This window comes from Microtus pennsylvanicus, chromosome 6 (assembly GCF_037038515.1).
Source record: "Microtus pennsylvanicus isolate mMicPen1 chromosome 6, mMicPen1.hap1, whole genome shotgun sequence".
NCBI classification, from domain to species: Eukaryota; Metazoa; Chordata; class Mammalia; order Rodentia; family Cricetidae; genus Microtus; species Microtus pennsylvanicus.
Window position 1 is genome coordinate 58,085,387 of NC_134584.1, and position 20,088 is coordinate 58,105,474.

General features: G+C 46.1%; 1 protein-coding gene across 1 annotated transcript in view; it reads right to left on the minus strand.

Annotated features, from left to right (window-relative positions):
- Positions 1 to 20,088, minus strand: part of Serinc5 (serine incorporator 5) — a 98,691-nt gene that overhangs the window by 23,098 nt on the left and 55,505 nt on the right. Inside the window, exons 3-7 of the mRNA XM_075976320.1 lie at positions 11,799 to 11,977; positions 11,360 to 11,442; positions 9,578 to 9,671; positions 3,017 to 3,228; positions 738 to 833 (exon numbers count right to left, since the gene is read on the minus strand). Coding sequence (XP_075832435.1) covers positions 738 to 833; positions 3,017 to 3,228; positions 9,578 to 9,671; positions 11,360 to 11,442; positions 11,799 to 11,977 — 664 coding nt within the window. The remainder of the gene's footprint in view (positions 1 to 737; positions 834 to 3,016; positions 3,229 to 9,577; positions 9,672 to 11,359; positions 11,443 to 11,798; positions 11,978 to 20,088) is intronic.

Genomic DNA, 20,088 nt, shown 5'->3' on the forward strand with positions numbered 1-20,088 from the left:
TCTGTTGTCTCTGTAAAGGAATGTAGTCTAGGACAGGCTTTGAGCTTCCCTGCCAGTCAGAGACAGATCCAGATCCAAACTGTGGTTTTTGGCTCCCTCACCTTCACGCTTTGTCCACCCCCTCTCACTGTCAGAGAATAACCTTCTGACATGGGAAAAATTAATAACTAAAAAAAAATCGAAACAAATGAAGCAAAACAAAACAAAACAAAAGACAACAGAATAAAATGAAGTGGTCTTGACAAAGCAGATCAACAGAATGCAGAGGAGGCCCAAACACAGCTGGAAAGGTGAGCTGCTGATCTCTGGTCAGTCTTTTCTGCACAGCAGGAAGACTCAAAAGATGCTGGGGGGTTGGAGAGGGGCTCAGTGGTTATCGGCTTGGTGGCTCCTGTTCCCATGCCAGGTGCCTCACAGTGGCCTGAAATTTAGCTTCAGGGATCACATGTCCCCTTCTGGGCTCCTGAAGCACCTGCACTCACACATGCATGAGCATATGTACACACATGTGTTTGTATACACACACACACATGTGCACGAGTGCACACACACACACACACAACTGAAAACCAAAATTTTTAAGAGCAAAAATTTCGTTTTTGCAGTTATTGGCTTTATTTCATTAAAAAGCCTAGATGATCTTGCTTCCTTGACTTATAGACTCCTCGACAGCTCAGGCTCTAGGGAAATGAAAACACATGTACCATCGGCACACACTCCTGAACAATGTTCCTTACCTTGCTCTTCAGGCTTGCTGGTCAGTGCTGAGAAAGTGAGGTATGTGACATAGCAGCTTATCAGCCCCGACTGCAACAGCCCGGAGTGTGGCTGTCCTGGAACAAGACACAGATGAAGACAGGCTTGAAGGCCCAGCAGCAAGATACTGGACCTTAAACAGGTTCCCTTCCCCATCGATGAAGCTCCTTAAACTTGTACACCCACCTTTACCAGCGAAAAGAAGAATCTAATGATGTGTTTGTCTCAGAAAAAAAAAAATTAAAATTGGGTGAGGATATGCCTACTGATATACTATTATTTTTAAAACATCAACCTCTCCATAAACAATGCTTCAAAACCTGTAGCTATGGAACACAATGCCCAGACCCGTGGAGGTTTAATTGTATGTATGTATGTATGTATGTATGTATGGAAGGATGGATGGATGGAAGGAAGGATGGATGGAAGGAAGGAAGGAAGGAAGGAAGGAAGGAAGGAAGGAAGGAAGGAAGGAAGGATGGAGGCACGCAGGCGCACAAGTGCCATAGCAGGTGTGGACGTGAGGAGGTCAGAGGACAACTTGCAGGAGTCGGTTCTCTTCTTCTACCTTGTCAGTTCAGGGATTAAATTCAGGTTCTCAGTCTTAGGAGGAAATGTTGTCACCCGCTGAACCATCTCTCAGGCCCCCTCCCCCTGAAGTTTATAACAGTTCATAAATCACAAGATCAAAAGAAAATCAGCATCACTGTTTGGCTTAGCATGATAGACAGACATATTTCACAGAACACGCACAGGTGTCCGAGGATTAGACAATCCACGAAGCACAATCACTTAGCTGTGGAGAAAACAAAACAACGACAGAATACTCTTGGCTACACTAAGTACAAGGCCTAGTCTAGGCTAAAAAGTAAAAGCTATGGGAAGTGGAATTCACTGGAAGAGGAACTTTTAAAATTACAATATTTAAGTTACAACTTAGTATTGGAATCATTTAGGGTAACTACAGAATCTGCTGACACATGACCTCTCCTCGCTGAAAATTCCAACCATCTACTAACATGAAAGGATTCAGGCTTCCTTCTCGTTAAAATTCCTTCTTAAATTACTGTTATTCAATTATAATTATCAATAGAAGTACTGTAATAGGCTCTCACAATACTGCTTTTTGGAATAAGACATCCTTAGAACTAATGCGTTAAGCAAAATATTTTAAAATGCTCTGCCTGTTTCAGAAGGTAGCACTGCGCCCAAAGGAGCTTTTAGCCAGATTACTGATAGTTTGCTTCAGGAACTCTTTCCTGATCAGTTGCAGATATTGGGAGGATAATCGCCACAATTTCTATAATGCAGTAGAAAACTTAGTACAGATAATAATCATTTGCTACTACTCAGCTGCTTCCTCTTTCCTTGAAGGGGATGAGTTTCCCTAGCCCAGGCTAGCCTCCAACACCCTATGCAGTAAAGGCTGGCTTTAAATTTCTGATCATCTCGCTTCCATCTCCTAAGTACTGTGATCACAGGCATTCGCAAACATGCCTGGCTTTTCAAACCCACAGCGTGGAAAGGATTCAAGGGGGCTATACAGCTATTGTCCATATTTCGTTTTCCTATCCAGAAATCTGAATGGCATGTGTAGACTAGTCACTTATAGAGTAAGAGTCCTTCAAGAGACACCGGACTGGTTACACGTTTGTAACTCTGAAGGCAGTATGGCTTCAGCACACAAGGTTAAGGTGTGAGAGGTACTTCATTGATTTCACACCTCCACTTTCTAAGGTGCTGTCAACTCTGTCTCCTCTGTGGCTCTGAAACAGCCTGAGCAAGGCCAGGCTCACACAGTTCTGCTGACTTCACTTGAGTAGACTCTGGTCATGAGACAAGAAACAACCAGGTAAGATTTTCTATTCCTGACTCACGAGCCAGGTTGCCCTCGGTTCGTAGCCACCTGCCTAAGACAATCCCAGAAAAAAACTCCTTCTGGGCTCCATCATTCAGATTTCACCAGGACACAACAAGCCAAATTTATAACTCTCTTGCTTCACACAGACTAAGCCCATTCCCATGGAACGGCTCCCCATAATGCACTGTCTCTCTTCCTATGTATTGCCTTAAGTTCAGATCTTTCTGGACACAAAGTAAACCTGGCCATTACTTCCAAATAACCATGGAGACTATGAAGATGAGACTTTAACATTCACAGGAAGTTAAAGAATGACTTGGGCTTAAAAAAGGCACCACCGTGTGTGTTCAAAATCACAAAGGAAAAATACATAAAGAAAAAAAGAAAACCCACACTTACGATTCTGGACACAGGGCGAGATGGCTGCCAGAGAGATTAGCAGGCACAGGCCGCCGTGCGCTCCCAGGAGGATCTTGTTGTCAGTGCAGCCGTCCCTCTGGGTGTAAAACACGGCCATCAGAACCAAGCCCCCAACAGCAACAGAGTACATGATGAGCGTCGCCAGGGACAGCGAGGCGTACCACAGCTTATTCTTGTCGGTGCCTGCATTCCTGTTTCTCCAGGAAGGTGGTAGGGGAGGTAGGAGAGAGAGAGAGAGATCAAGTCAGTGAAGGCTCCCATTCTCCAGAGATAAAAACATCCCTCAGATACTGACTGACAGGATCAGGCCACATCAGGGACATGGGAACCATGGATCAGAAGACACCTTCAGCAACGATGGCACTCTACCCCAGCTAGAAAGTTCTCACAATCATGAAGACTTGACTTAGGCTTAGAGCTATCTCTAAACATGAGTTTCTTCTCCTGACCCAAGTGTGTTCAACACCTAAAGTGAACATCCTCCAGCATTACCCTGGCGCTTCCCACGCTGAATGCTAGCAGTGCTGGGGAAGGTGGCAGCAGCACTGGGGCATGAAGTGGGATTGGCTTCAAGCTCGCTCTCTCCCTCTCCCTCTCTCTCCCTCTCTCTCCCTCTCTCTCCTTCCCTCTCCCTCTCCCTCTCCCTCTCCCCCCCCTCCCTCCCTCCCTCCCTCCCTCCCTCCCTCCCTCCCTCCCTCCCTCCCCCTCTCTCTCTCTCTCTCTCTCTCTCTCTCTCTCTCTCTCTCTCTCTCTCTCTCTCTCTCGTGCAGAGCCTGGAGCTGACACGCTCTCTCATTGCATGTGCTGCCAGCAGCTCCTCTGAGGCCACCTTCTCCTGGAGGGGAAACAGCTCCACTCCCAGGAGACTAGCCAGCCCCAGTTCTTTTCCCTATGTACTGAGAAGGGCCTGTATCAGGACCACTCTCTGAAATACCATGAGGAAATATTACAGTAAATAAAATCAGGGAAAGAGGGCTGGAGAGATGGCCCAATGGTTAAAAGCACTTACTGCTCTTGCAGAAGTTCTGGGCTCAAATCCCAGCATCCACATCAGGCTCACGATTTCCTGTAGCTCCAGCTCCTGGGAGCCCAAAGCCTTCCGGGGTAGCTGCACTCGCATGCACACACTCCCATAGAGACAATGCTCACATGTGCAATTTAATACATCTCTAAGTCAGGGAAAGAAAAGCTGTACTGGGGCTGGGGAGGTAGCTCATAACAGCTCGATTCCTGGTGTTCTCTGGACATCTACAAGTCCAGTCTACACGGAGTGTTCCAGACCAAAGGGTGGACAGCATCTGAAGAATGATAGCTCATGTTGTCCTCTGGCTTCCACATACATGCACACATATGTTCACCCCATAAACATGAATATGCGCACACATATGCACACAAAAGAAGGAAAGGAAGGGAAGAGGAGGGGAGGGGAGGGAAGGGATGGCTTACTGGGATATACCATAAAGAAACTAAGAGAAGAACCTACTTTGCAGTTTTTATAGATATTAATAAAGGTATGAGTAAGATTAGTGGTGACAGAACTCTGTAGAAATTGTTCAGAACAAAGAGAAGGGCGTTTATAAAAGCTAAGCAAGGAGGACAGAGCAAGGGAGACTGGATGACTGACTGGCATCCACCTCATGATTCAGCTGCTCTTGGTGTCAGCACCACACTCCCACAACCTCCAGAGAAAGCAGCTTGCCTAATGTTCCCACAGCGCTGGAAAGGGTTCAAGAAGCACAGCTCTGGAAGACGGCTCTGCCAGAGACAGAGAAAATAGGAAGGAAGGCTGAAATAATGACCATCACATTCCTGACACTAAATCAGGCACTCTGATGACCTCAGAGTCACTCCATAAGAAAGACGAACAAAGAAAACGAGAGAGAATAAGACATGGGGGGGGGGGGACAAAATATACCGAGTGACAAGGAGACAAGGTGAAATACACACCAAAAGGTGAGCACTGCACCGGAGGGAGGGGCAGGCCCTGCTTGCTCCGCCTCTGGTCTTTGGGCTGTTAGCATGAGAGGGATTTCTGGTTATATTGGTAGCCCAGGTTAAGAGTTCGGCCAGAGCCTCTCCCGAGTTCTTCCACCTAGGCCCCATGTGAACCTTGGCAGATCACGATGATTCTGTGTTCACTTCCCTCCCCTCTAGCCTCCGAAAATGGCAACCATACTCTTATCATTGGGAGAAAGAGAACACAAGCACCACAGGTGTTCTCCTCACCGCGGGCTCCACCCACACCTGAACCCTGGTCAGACCCAGCTCCATCCCCAGTGCGGGAGCACCCCACACCAGTCTCCTTAGCATGCCCTTGGCCCTCTCTAATCTTTGGCTTTTTAAGAATGATTCAGTTACGCTCTTCCCTTCCAGACTCTTCTCTCCTAGCATTTCATTTAAACCAAGGCTGTAAGTCTGGAAACGCAGCACAGTGGTGAAGTACTTGCCTAGCAGGTGCAATGCCCTGGGTAAAAAACAACTTTTAAAAAAGCCTTTATACTAGCCTCAAAGGCACTATGATCTGGCCCAGGGCCATCTCTGATATCATCTTCCCCACTCTTCCCACGCCACTGGACCTCAGACACAGATGTCCCTCTGTTCCTTAAACTAGCCCAGCAAGCTTCAGTCTGAGCAGGGTCCTCCCAAAGGACAGCCTACTCTCCTGCACCCATTATGCTGTAGAACTGCGCGGTTCTGTGATGGGGATCTACCTCTCCACTACAACACTATCAGCTTTGCAGAGCAGGCTGGGCTGTCCCCTGCCTCACCATGTTCCCTGCTACCATGTAGAACAGTGCCTGGGAAGTGAGAATGCCCTAAGGAAATAGCACAGGACAGCTCGGTTAGCAAGGAGGCTGTCACTCTTGCTGCTCCAGCTTCACCTGTGCTCCTGCTGGCATCCTGCCGGAGGCCATCCCAGTCAGTACTGTGACTAATCACCTTTCCATTTCCATGCCCATCAAAGTGTTGTCTGGACCACAGCTGTCCTAAAGATATTGACCACATGTGGAGAAAGAAGCCCGGGACAGAGACCAGAAGAGTACCACATCGGCTGCCTGGCAGAGTCTACGCACACCACAGAAAGAGGGCCCAGGCTCAATGAGAGGCAGGTTCAAACTAAACCTAACAAGGAAAATTTAAAATCTTCAATGTTTTCAACATCAACTCTCATTAGCAAGGTAGCTGACTGTACTAGCTCCCTTCTGTTATTTCATCAGTTACTTGTTTATGGAGGGGCATGTGGGCAGGTGGCACGCATGTACCGTGGCACATGTATCGAGGTCAGGGGGTGATTTATGGAAGTTCTCTCCTTCTAACACATGGGCTCAGATGTTTAGTGCCACCAACTGAACCATCTGGCCAGCACCTGTATCTTCCATTAGTTCAACTGTAATATAGAGCTGAGCTTTCAAATTGGGAATATGACCTAGACAGTAAAACATAAAACAAAACCACAACTATTAAGCATCCAATCCAACCAACCACACCATTTTATAGTACAGAAATTGGTGTCATAGATGCCAACAAACATTCCTCAAAGTGACATTCCAGAACGGGGGAGAGAGCAGAAGATCTGTGTTTAGCTGGTTTGCACGTCCATGGCATGTCTACCTTGTAGCTTTTGGGGTCTTCTCTTTTGATAGATTTATAAAGAAAGAAAAGAGTGGCATCTAGTAAGCCATCCCCCTAAAACCGGCAATCACATTTTCTGGGTTAGCCCTGAATCAAGTCTATTCAAATCAAAGAAAAACAGAAATAAAGAGGGGCATAAAAGTTAAAAGAAAGATACCAATTCTAGTGAGCTCCCCAGCTTACTATTAATTTTAGGCTGACAGTCAACTGCAGGTGTGCTGTCAAAGGTTTGGTTGTCATTCTAGCCTCAAAGCAACATTACCATCTGCAAAGGTCTTTTTTTTTTTTTAAGATTTGTTTTTGTGTAAGTATTCAACTGTATAAATATATTCCATATGTACGCGGTGTCCAAGGAGTCTAAATGTGATGTAGGGTTCCCTGAAGCTGGAGGTGCAGGTGGTCCCAGCAGCTGCAAGCTGCCCTACATGGGAACCGAAACTGAACACAGCGGGGAGGAAGGGGGTGTCTTTGTAAGCGCAGTGAGTGCTCTTAACTGCTGAACCACCATCTCTCTACTGAGTAATTTCTAGAAAGTTTTCAAAGTGACCAAACTCTTCCAAAGGGCCCATTAAACTTTGGCATTACTCATCAGTCCCAGAAGAACTGGCCCACGGATCAGTTAAAGCACTCAAGGAGAGGCAGAAGCACAAACGTGCCCAGGGGAACGTGCTGTGTGACATACAAGTCAGGACTCGGTGTCCAAGACACTAATATCTCTGCATAAAGCACGCACGTGCGATAGATCTGCAGATTATGTCCAATATAAAGACGGTCTATGCAGCACTGTCAGTTACGACACATTTCTAACCGCTGATGGGTACTCTGTATAAAGAACAGAGGGCCAAAGAAAACCCCTTAGCTCAGCTTTAAGAAAACACTACTGCCTCAAAATATGACCTAGAAGATGTACAAATCACTAAATTTTAAAAGTGATTCAAAATGTGGACAGCATGCAATAACTAACTCTTACAAAGGCACAAGTCAACTGGAATATGTAATTGAAGAAGTAAGACTTTATAAAATATCAAAATGTACCAGAAGCACTTCTGTATGACCAGTCACTATGCTGTAAACATTTAATATGTATTTTCATTTGTGTGTGTGTGTGTGCGTGTGCGCATGTATGTCTGTGTGTGCCTCTGGAAGAAGGAGTCCGATCCCCTGGAGCTGGGGTTACAGGCAGTTGTGAGCTGCCTGATATGGGTGCTGAGAACCAAGCTTGGATCCTGCAGAGGAGCAGCCAGTGCTCTTAACAACTGAGCCATCTCTCCAGCCCTGACATCTGAAGTCTGGTCCTACCGGCTGTGCTAACCTACTATCCACTAGGGAGCAAAATGGCTGGCTACACTGTCTTCACTGATGTGCCCCCACCCGCCATGCCATCTCATCATCAAGTTTAGGACACAAAAGAGGAACGATGTCCAAGCTGAAGACTATGCTCAAGACAGAGAGTACTGAGAAAGTCTGGACAGTGTGCTTTGTCTTATTCAACGTAACAATAAAATGCACACTCATGTGGCACTGGTATTTGTTGTTGTTTTGTCAAAATTCAGTATTAAAAAGTGATGCCTACAAAAATCTATAAGACAGCAGCCATAGTTCATATACACCTAGGATCCTGGTACTCACGAGGCAGAGGCAGGAGGATCATGAATTCACAACCAGCCTGAGTTGCAGAGGCAGACAGACATAAATAAAGCAATAGCTTTATTGAGTATAAAAGAGAATTATTTTAAAAGCAAAGAAGTTAGCTCAGTGGTGAACACCAGCCCAGAGTTGATCACCAACAACACTAAGACAGACACCAAGTCAAAGCCATAGAGCACACTGTTCTGAACCTCAGTATGAGAACAGAATCCGTGTCTGGTTGCCACTTCCTCAGTGTAGCCCAACAAGAAAGAAAGCTATTAATAGGATTTCCCCCGTGGCCTGGGATGCAAACTCTGTTTTCAAGGCACTAAAGAGTCTATAATTTTGCAGGCAAGACAGCTTCCTACAGCAGGACAGCAAGCTTTCCCGACAAAAAATGTTGTGTGTCTTGGAAAGTGGAGACAACAATTTTGTTTTTAAAAGAAGAGAATGAGTCCATCTCATTCTGCACAGAAGATTCTCATGCTCCAAAGGATTTGTGGCTTTTTCTGCTTCTTAACCTTGTAAGACTGGGGGCCTAGATGCAGCATATTCAAGTTACAGATGCACATGTTCCACATACCCAGACTATCATGATCCATACAGCCAGTCACACATGACCCACACAGACGGTCACACATGATCCGCACAGACAGTCACACATGATCCGCACAGCCAGTCACACATGATCCATACAGACGGTCACACATGAACCACAAACCCAGACTATCATGAACCACACAGCCAGTCACACATGAACCACACAGACGGTCACACATGATCCACACAGCCAGTCACACATGATCCACACAGACGGTCACACATGATCCACACAGCCAGTCACACATGATCCGCACAGCCAGTCACACATGATCCACACAGCCAGTCACACATGACCCACACAGACGGTCACACATGATCCACACAGCCAGTCACACATGATCCGCACAGCCAGTCACACATGACCCACACAGACGGTCACACATGATCCACACAGCCAGTCACATAAACCATACAGATGGTCACACATGAACCACAAACCCAGACTATCATGAACCACACAGCCAGTCACACATGAACCACACAGACGGTCACACATGATCCACACAGCCAGTCACAGAAGGCACAAGCAAGATGGGAAGGCAGAGAAGACAGGAAACAGCATCAGAGAAGAGAAAACGGAGAGATCCAAATGGCCTGGAACCCAGAATAACCCTTTCTCAGCTGAGGCAGTTTCTTTGACTCCATGAGGGAGAGCTTCCCAGAAAAAGCACATACCAGTTCTTGTTCCATTTATGTGCAAACTCGACAATCAGGAGGAGCTGAATGCCAATGAAGATGAAGCTCCCCACAGTTCCCACATAGCGCCAGGCTGCAAAAGAGCATGGCCCAAAGGGCAGGGAGGTGAGCACTGAATGTACTGAACTCTAAAGAAAATAAACTTTTGATTCAAGGTCATTATACCTCTGATAATTTCATTCCCACACAGCCATACAATCTCATACTCACTTGTTAAGCAGGAGATAAAAGATGTGAGTTGGTAAGATGGTGTCTCTGACAGAATCTAGAATCACTAGGGAAATGGGCCTCTAGATGCACCTGCAGGGGTTTATCTATGTTAACTGAGACTGGAGGGTCCATCTTATTGTCAGAACCATTCCTTGGGCAGAGGAGTCTGACTGTGTAAACTGGAGGAAGCGACCTGAGTACAGGAACAGGCATTTGCTGCTTTTCTTCCCTGCTTGTGACCAGCTACTTCAGACACTGCCTCGACTCCCCGCCCCGAACCACACTCTCGAATGAGTCCTTTCTTCTTTAAGTTGCTTTTGTTGGGTATTTCATCACAGCCACAGAAAGCGTAGTAACAAGGCATAAAGGGCATGGCTGAGACTTAGACATCAGTCTGGCCCTGGGCACCCAAGCTGAACCTCATGTTGAACTGACAGCTATCTCAATAGATGCAGGAGTTCACCAAGTCCACACTGGTCCCTAATTCACAAGCAAAAGGAAATATTGCTAGAAAGATCAAGAGTTGAAACCTTAGTGGGCAGTGAGTCTTGACTATTCAGTATGGAAATGAGGGGACAAGGGCTTGGGTCTTTTGGGCTCTGCTATAAAGTGACTATAATGTCAGATGAACCATGCCATGTGGGTTGCAGACTGTCTATAAAAAGACTGAGCTAGAGATGGCCTGAGGACTTTAGGTCATCTCTCACTCTAGATATCTATCTCCAATATGCTAAAATATACATGAAAGGTTTCTCTGTGGAGAATAAAAGCTAGTTAACAGCATTATAGCTAGAAGAAAGACTTAGACATACCATTCTAAAATCCTATGAACTGACATATCCCTAAAGATGGAGCTGAACCCTAATATCTAGGGCATCTAAGGAAGTATGGCTGGTGCCTATGGACTGCCATCTCCGTTAGAAAAGTGAATCGATTTGGGTTGAATGAAGTGTTTGATCCACTTTAATTTAGATGTCATAACATTCTTACCTGATCCTTTCCTAGGAAGAGGCTCTGCTTCAGTTATGATTACTGGCTTCATATTAAATACAAGTAAGGAGTATAACTCAAGGCTACATAACTTGTGTTTAGGAAGAGACTGGGGACCGCCTTCCTTGTCCAGTTTTCACAGCTAACGACTGTTTCATGCTGCCAGGTCTATGGGGTACGTGGAGAGAACAAGGTCCCCTCATGGCAGAGGCATGATCTGATGTGCCAGATCTGTTTGCAAGCAAACACTAAAGACCTGCTTTACTCTCCAGGCCGATAAGTTCATCACTGCAATTCCTTAGCCAGCAGAGGAACAGGGGACGGGGTGTGGAGGCAGATAAAGCTGCTGTTAAAATGCTCCCACACGCTGCTGGAGCCAAAGCCAGGGAACTGCATTCGCTAGACATGCACGCTACCACTGAACTAAATCCCTAACACCTCAACAGTCTTTAACTCAGGAAAGAATCAGTAGTTCACAACATAAGACACCGGACCATACTTTTAAAGACTTTTACAGGTGTAAAAACAAAATGGCCAGGTGCCCGGAATACCCATGCGTACCGTTCAGGAAGGTGTCCTGATCAGGAATGAAGAATGCCCCTGAGCACATGGCCCCCAGCAGCAGAAGCTTAAAGAACCAGAAGCTGGGAAGAGAAAAACAGGAAATATATTTAAATGATATTCAAAGTAGCACGCCAGCCACGCTGCTGCCCGTGGTAGTGAAGGGACGGCAGAATGTCTTCTCCCATAATTAGGCACCTGGCACGGCTCTGATTGTACAAAACACCACTCAGGACAGGGTGGAAATGACCTGAAATGGCCGCGGTAGAAACAACACCTCTCTGTGCACACTGAATTTCTTATCATGCACCAGGCACTACAAACAGCACCATCGCTCTTGGGCTATCAGAGTCACACAACCTATCTTTGGTTCTCCAGATCGGTTAGTGCTGGTGAGCAGAGGGGGCCTGGAACATCCCTGGGAGGACAGAAGACTCACCCGTTGTGGATGTAGGCCCGGCAACCTTTGCTGTTGTTGACCTTTAAGGTCAGCACGCAAAACACAAAGAAGAAGCAAGCCATTCCAAAGCAGACTCGATACACCGCAGAATATCCCACCAGGTTTTCGCAGGTGTCGCCAGCTTTAATGCCTTTACAGAAATCTTCAAAAAAAGGAATCTGAGGGAGGAGGAGACACAAAAGTTGCCGGTTAGAACTGGGCTAGAGAGGAACTGTCTGTGAGTGTCTGTCCAGCCTTAAGTCAAAAACCAAAAATAGCTATGTGCACAACAAAACCGAAACTGAACACAAAACTAGATACCCTCTAAAGACTTTAAAGCTAGAGAGCAGGCTCGGCGGTGAGGAGCATTGGCTGCTCTTCCAGAGGACCACAGTTCAATTCCCAGCACCCCTATGGTGGCTCACAGGCTCTGTAACCCCCTTCCAGGAGAACTGATGCTTTCTTCTGATCTCCAACAGCACCAGGCACACACATACAGGCAAAACACCCTTACACATAAAATCAAAGACATTTCTAAAGTATAAAGACTTGTTCTTAATTTTATTAACCCCCCCCCTTTCAAAAACACAATCCCAATTACAGTACTGTTCAGTCTTTAGGGACTCCAGTGACGTTCATTATCAGAATTTCCATTGCATGTATAGGGTATAGGTGGGTGCTTCTTGAAATACACACTATCTAACATACATATTATGAGGTGAGAAACTGCCTACAGTCACTCCAAGTGTCACTCCTTCCTACAGAGGAGTCAACGATTTAGTTGGTGGTGAACTTTTACTCACCTACAAATAGAAATGTGTGTATACACATCTATACAACACACATATACACATACATACACCTATACACACTCATGTAGTACTATACACATTATGTATACTTTTTTTTTTTAAGATTTAGAGCTGTAGATTTGGCGCAATTGGTAGAGTACTCATCTAGTATGCACGAAGCCCTGGGCTCAACCCTAAGTAAGTGTAACATAAAAACTAGGTAAGGTACAGCTATAATGCCAGCACTCCGGAGGTATATCCCATCCCTCCAGTCCGAGAGAGAGAGAGAAAGAGAGAGAGAGAGAGAGAGAGAGAGAGAGAGAGAGAGAGAGAGAGAGAGAGAGCGCAGCAGAGAGGAAGAATCTTTCTTGAATGTGCTGCTGTCTGAATGGAAGGAAAGTATAGCCACAAAAGTTCAAGCAGAGAGACAAAGACAGCACAAATTTGATTTTTTTCACAAGCATAACTCGAGGCCCTGGAGAGCACCCGCCTGAGCCGTCCCAAAGAGAACACCTTTTACCACTTCGGAGTAGTGATGAAAAGTGAGCACAAAGACATGGGAGACACCCAATGGAGGACATGAGAGAAGCCATGTGAGTGTTTGCTACAGGTTCTTATCTATTTAATTTTAGCTGGACTGTAGTATGAGTGAGCGTCTAGGTTAAAATGATGAGACGGTGAATCTTGACGGTCAGCTTGATAGGGCTGAGAAACTCCTAGGAGAGCGGAGAAGCGCACTTCTGGGTGGGCGGGTGTGACCCTCCAGGGACTGCTCATGAGAACTGACGGAATGGATTCGTGATACCATGTGTGCTTGGGAGGAGCTGAAAAGTAGGAGATGGAGCATAACTGGAGAAAGGCGGTCACTGGGCAATATCTCAGGCTGTATCTTTTTTGTTTATTTATCTTTGAGAATTTCATAGATTTTAATCATATTCTCTCCATTCCTCTAACTCCTCCCAGATCCTTACCTCCTTCTCTTACCCAGTCAATTACCTGTTATCTCTTCCCCCCAAACAAACAAAACAACACAAAAAACATCAAGTCCAATTTGTGTTGCCAGTTATTCCTGAGAATTGAGCCTCCATGGAGTATGGCAATACACTCAGTGTTACTCCATTGAAGAAAACTGATTTTTCTGTCTCCCAACAACTATCAGTAGCAAACAGCTTCTTGGCTAGACGTGGGACTTTGTCCCTACTTGCCCATCTCCGTGCTGGAGTTCTGCTTGTGTTAAGTTTCTGCATCAGTCCCCATGCATAGGAAAACCTCGTTTCCTTGGGGTCGTCCACCACCTCTGGCCCTTTACAATCTTTCCAGCTCCTTTCCTGCACTATATCGTGCCCTGGCTTCTTCCTGTGTGTTCCTTTTTCCTACTTTCTGTGCCATGCAGAGAACAGCCTCTCCACCACCTCAAATTCCCACAACAGGCCCAGAAATACTGAGTTAAGTGACCACAAATTCTCAGAAACCATGAGCCAAAATGATTCATTTCTCCTGTAAGTTGGATCTTTTAGTACACAGTTGAATAACAAGAAAAGTTCATCAATATAAATGGGGCCCAGAAACAAAATATCTTTCAGAATTCCAACTTGCCCCAAAGAAAGTCACTCTATATGAATAGTATTGGTGACAATGAATGTTGCTTTAAACAGTAATAAATTATATTTACAAAGAAGAAATTTGACAACCTCACTTATTAGACTATTTCATTTATATATACCTTTTTTAAAACTATGTTTATATGTGTTGGTGTTTTGCTTGCATGTGTATCTGTATGTCACATGAATGCAAGTGCACACAGAAGGGGCATCAGAAACCATGAAACTGGGTATCAGCTGCCATGGGTCCCAGGAACTGACCCATCTCTGCACGAGCAGCCAAGCTTTTAACCACTGAACCATTGCTCCAGCCTGTATGACTTACCAGCCCAACATACCCACTGTGGTCGGCCTTTGTTTCCTCTTCTTCCCTTCCTTTTTTTCATTTTTTTAAAGACAGGATCTCACCCCGCAGCCCAGGGTAACCTGGGACTACCAGCAACCCACTTGCCTCCCAAGTGCTGGCTTACAAAACTTGCCTTTTCATCTTTGAGCACACAACCTTCTGAACCCCCAAACACACCATTATACATGTACACTGACATGTTCCAACTACACCAGTCCATCCTTCACATTTGCCCCCACCCCTTTCCTTCCTTTTGTTCTCCCCCTGAACACTGGCAGGTAAGACTTCTGCTACCATTCCCAATAGAGCCGTCCTCTGTTCACCCCAGTCCAGCTCTCCTGTGGCCACAGCCCGAGGCGCTTCCAAGGGTGAGTGTGTGGCGCTGCGAATGTGATCCAAACTAGAAGTGGGCAAACAGCCCCTGCTCCAAATCCTAACCAAGCCTCCTTTATGCTCTGTGAGTGACTTAGCACATTTAGCCCTCAGTAAGTGCTGAGTATTTTTAGGCAATAACCTCCAAGCTGAACAAACCAACACGATTTTAACAAGAGGAATTTGCTCTGATTAAATATTTGCTGTTCCAAACTCTATTCCAGTTTTGGGAAAAGAAAACATGCATCACACACAGAATTCATACTCGAGGGTGTTACCTCTTAAGTCTGCTCTGGGCATCCGAGGACATCACACACTGAGCCTGTGTTGTTCTGTGCCGGCCTCTGGGAACAAGGACTTTCTCCAGCCCCATAGAGAAATCAAACTCAAAGCCAAAACCGTCAAGTAAAAATAAATAGTTTGCAGGGAATTACAATCCTGACTCTGCTGTTCACCTAGGCAAGTCTTGCCTCCTTCACTCCCAATTTCCCTAACTTTAAAATGAAATAATCTCATAGTGCTGCCCTGAACACGCCTCTGGCTAATCCCCGAAGGCTAACTACAGTCCCTTGCCCACAGCAGTCATTACACTCGGCCACTAACACATAAAGGAGCTTTCTGGAGAGGGAGTCAGACTGCTGCAAGGATCGCTGGTGGGTACGTCTGATCTCAACAAGGTAGGGTGAGCATCTTGGAATTCCATGACTGTGCCAAAGGGTTTACTGCAGAGCCACGCCAATGAGAATGGTGGCCGGGTTCTGTACAAACTGGGTTCCAGCAAGGCACAATGGCACTCCACTCTAGTACTAGTATTTAAGAGGCTGATGCAGGAGTAACACAGGTTAGAAGCCAGGCTTGGACACACACGAAGCTTAGGGCTAGGCTGAGCTTCAAGAGAAGACCCTATCTCAGAACACGAGGGGCTAGAGACAGAGGCCATTGGTAGGACACTTACCAAGCATGTGCAAGGCCCTGGAGTTGATCTGCAGAACTTAGCAAAATGAAACAAAGTTCCAAAAACATAAGCAGAACTCTCCGACCTGGTTAGCTCCTAAAGAAAGTCCATCTTGGAAATATGTCCAAGGCATGAGCAGAAGCACCAGCCTCGGGCGAAAGAGCTGGGAGCAGCAGCACCAATTATCCTGCCTACAAAGGTGAGAGGCCAGCAATGTCCTTACCGTCTTCAAGTTTGGGTAAGTTCATATCAAAAATTAAGGCAAGAGGAGCCAAGGAGATGGCTCAGTTGCTGAAGTGCTCACTATGGTAACTTGAGTACCCAAGTTTGGACCCCCAGCACACATGTAAAAAGCCAGGTACTGAGGAACCCGCCTTTAATCCCATCACTGAGGAGGCAGAATGGGAAATCCCTGAGCTTTGCTGGACAGGCAGTCTGGATGAATCACTGAGCTGATGGGTCAGTGAGAGATCCTATCCAAACAAGTGGAACCCAAATGAGGACACCCAACATCAACCCCTGGCCTCCGTAAGTACACACAAGCACAGGTGCCTGCACAATGAACATGTACACACATGGTAAACACACACACACACACACACACACACACACACACACGCTACAGAATGGTATACTGATCTTATCGACTAGAGTTCCAGAAGATGCAAACTTAGGAAAAAATAGATTCTTTGGGAGGGCTCTCACAGAAACAGAGGGGAAGATGGTAGTCATATGGCTCAGAAACAGTATGACGTCAGACATGAAAACGTGATATTGGCGAAGCGAATTAGTCTTACATTTGATTCTAGCAAATGTCTGGAGTTTCAAATGAAATCACACTGCTGAGACAGCTCTGGGCATCTCGGCATGAGTGAGAAGTTAACTCACAGAAGCGGAAGAACAATATCTAAGAATTCCTCATCAGCTCTCATTTGAGAAGAATGTTCGTGTGTGTATTGGGGTGGGGGTCCTCTCCCTACTCCCTTAGATTTTCTCCCTGAAGAAATTCTGACAGTAGTATTAGGCTGTCACCAGCCAGGGTGCAACAGCTGTGAGACAGGAATACTAAGCCAGTCCCTACCCTCTCCTGGACAGGGTGAACACCAGGGTTCTTTCCTTGGTATGGGAGCATCCTCAGCCCTTCAGGGAACCTAGAAGTATTTAAAAACAGCAACACCAACTAGGGATTGCCTCTCTTTGGGTTAGTCACCTAGCCATATTTGTGTGTGTGTGTGTGCGCACGCGCACGCATTGCCCTTATTAAAAGCTAAAAGTGGGGGGAATTAAAAATCCATGGTCTGATTTTACCTGATGCTACCACCTCTCAAACCTGTTCAGAGACCAAAAGCACATAGGCAGACTGACAGTACAGTTCGCACATGTCCTCTGTTTGTGGCTAGTGTGGCCACATAGCCAGACAACAGCTCTAGCTGAAGAGCTAAATAAAAACAAGCTCCCGTCTGAATCAGAAAACTCACAGAAGACTAAGCAGGGCTGGAGGAGGGGCTCTTCCAGACACAGAATGGAGTCGGTGAATTCCACCCTCCATTGGCTGAGAATTCGGTTAAAAGGAAGATAGGCTACACGAGGCCGAACCACACCACACAATTCTGGAGGAGAAGCAGGAGTGATTCCCAGTGAAGAACCGTGAGAGCAGGGCCATCAAAGAGGCTGTCCTGATGGACACGACATCATCTGTAATAAAGGTGCAGGGCCCTGGGGGGAGGCTTCCCAGTTTTGCAGCTGACAGGCAATCACAGAAGTGAATCACAGCAACAGTGGGGCAGCAAGTCACTACTGATGGCTTGTCCTGGAGGCGCCTGTATCAAGAGGAAGTGGGGGTGGACAGTCCCACAAGGGGGATCCAGAAAGACAGCTGGACTAGAGACAAGGGGCATGTTGGTACAAGCCTGGAATTCTAGCAGCTGGGAAGTAGACAGGAGAAATAAGTTTAAGACGACCAGCTTAGTCTGTATAGCACGTTCCAGGCTAGGCAAAAAAGGGATGAGGATTTTGAGGTAGCCAGTATACACATGGTGAAGGAGGCAACCTATGGGTGTTAGTAAAGGAGCAGAGAAAGGTCAGTCCTAAGCCCAGAGAAACAAACACTTAGAGAGTGCTAAGGGCCTTGGAGACAAAGTTCTCTGAGCTAACCTAATCAGCTAAGATACTCTTAAATGTGTGAAACATTGTAATGAACAGCCAGCATCACTACTTGGAGCTGTATAAAATGAGAAAGTTGGGTATAGTGGCACATTCCTAAAAGCCCACCATTTGGGAAGCTAAGGCAAGTTTAAGGACAGTCTAGGACACTTAGAGAGACCCTACCTTAAAAGAGAGAAGAGGAGGAGGAGAAGAGAGAAGGGGAGGCTAGTTACAACTGATTGGTAGAGTAGTTGTTCAGCATGTACAAGGCCCTGGGTTCAATCCCCAGAACCAATAAACAAGCAAGCAAATAAACAAACAAAATAAGGATTGCTTGAACAAAAGTACTGGCACCACAACAGCAGATCTGATAACCAAGAAGGTCAGTGAGTGACAGCTGGTGGCATAAAGGGATAATTCATATCCTAAGCAGCATAGAGTAAGGCAGTGCTGCATAGTTTAAAGATATGAATTATTTATTTCTGGAATTTTCCATGTAATATTTTCGGACGTTAGTTGACCCCGGATAATCAATGCCACAGAAACAACACCAGGGTTGGGGTGTTACTGTGCTCACAGCATTTATGTGCTTATTCCCGTCCCATCAGCCTGCAGCTGCTTCATTCTAGTTCATTCTGCGTTGCGGTGTTTGCTCCTTCAGGCTCCAACTTTATAGCAAAAGATGGTGCTCATCCTAACTGTAAGCACTTCTCTGGTGTCTTTATCTGCAAGTGCTTTGATGGCCACAGGGAAAGGACTAAGAAAAAAGTCACATTCTCATGTCATCATTCGCTCCCTCTTATGGCCAGGGCGACCTGAAAAAACGGTTCAGCTAACATCCGGTGCCTCCAAGAGTTCTGTGTAAGGGATCTGACAGTCAAGGACAATGACAGTTGCCTATTGCTTTATGGCTCCTGGCAAGCTCGTGGTTACTAGACAAGAGTCATCTCAGTCCTTGAGTCTGAATCTAACAAAAGCCTCTCAGCGCAGTACAAAGGGCGGCCTCCTCAAGTGCAGAACAATTTCCCAGCACCATTCACTGTGTGGAGGATGGACCCAGCAGAGAGGAGCCAAGGTCGAGACTTGCAGGGACTATTTGCTTCTGGTTTAGATGACCTGAGACCAAAGATGGCATTGTTTTCAAACCTGTGTCCCTCAGACCCTGACTGAGAAAGGATGGGACCCAGGAAAATGTAGGACGTGGAGCCTCATTGCCAGCTCCCCTAACCCTCAGTCCAGTGAAACTTTGACCTACATGAACTGTGTTCACCACAATTCTACCCAACTGACCCATAAGGCACACTGACATGGAATTCAATTGATGTTCAGAAGGAGGATTTTTGAAAACCATTTCATCTCAGTTGGGTTAAAATAATAAACTGGAAAATTCTCCAGAATCAAAGAACTTGCAGGATTTCTCTTTATTTGATATTATTCTAACATCACAACACACACACACAAATAAATAATAATAATAAAGATTTAAAAAACTAACAGGCAGTTTCTGGGAATGAAGAGCTCTGCCTGGGGTTTTGACTCAAACATCCCCAGAGCCTGGATTCCAGCACTCTGAACACCCAACCAATAGAAACCACGTTCACAATTAGAGCCAGACATTTGTACTTTAGCATGGACCCCTGCCATTCTGAGCCAAGCAAACCACACGGTGTCTTGCAAAGCAAAGCATTCTTCACCAGTGCTGTTTGCTTGCTTTGAAAAGACAGACACAGGAGCACACCCTGAGGGCAGGTCCACTTTCCGAGCAGCACCAAAAGAGCACTTCTTTTGTGGCTACTCCACTTCAGACCAACAGCCCTTCTCTGAGCCCAGCTTTTGGCTGTAGGCAGGGAAGGAGGCAGCTGGGAAGGTGACCTTTCCAGAAGGTCACTATATATTTCTTCCTGCCACTGTGCCCAGAGAACACCCAGGAGTCAAGGAAAGCTCTGCTTACTAAATGGTTGTCACCTCCTGGATAGGCTCCTTCTCCCTGTCCCGTATCCAGAGTGTTTAGGAGACATGGGAAGCGAGGCTTGCTTTAGGCTAGGAATGCTGTTTCTGCGAGTTTTGCAGGTTATCTGGC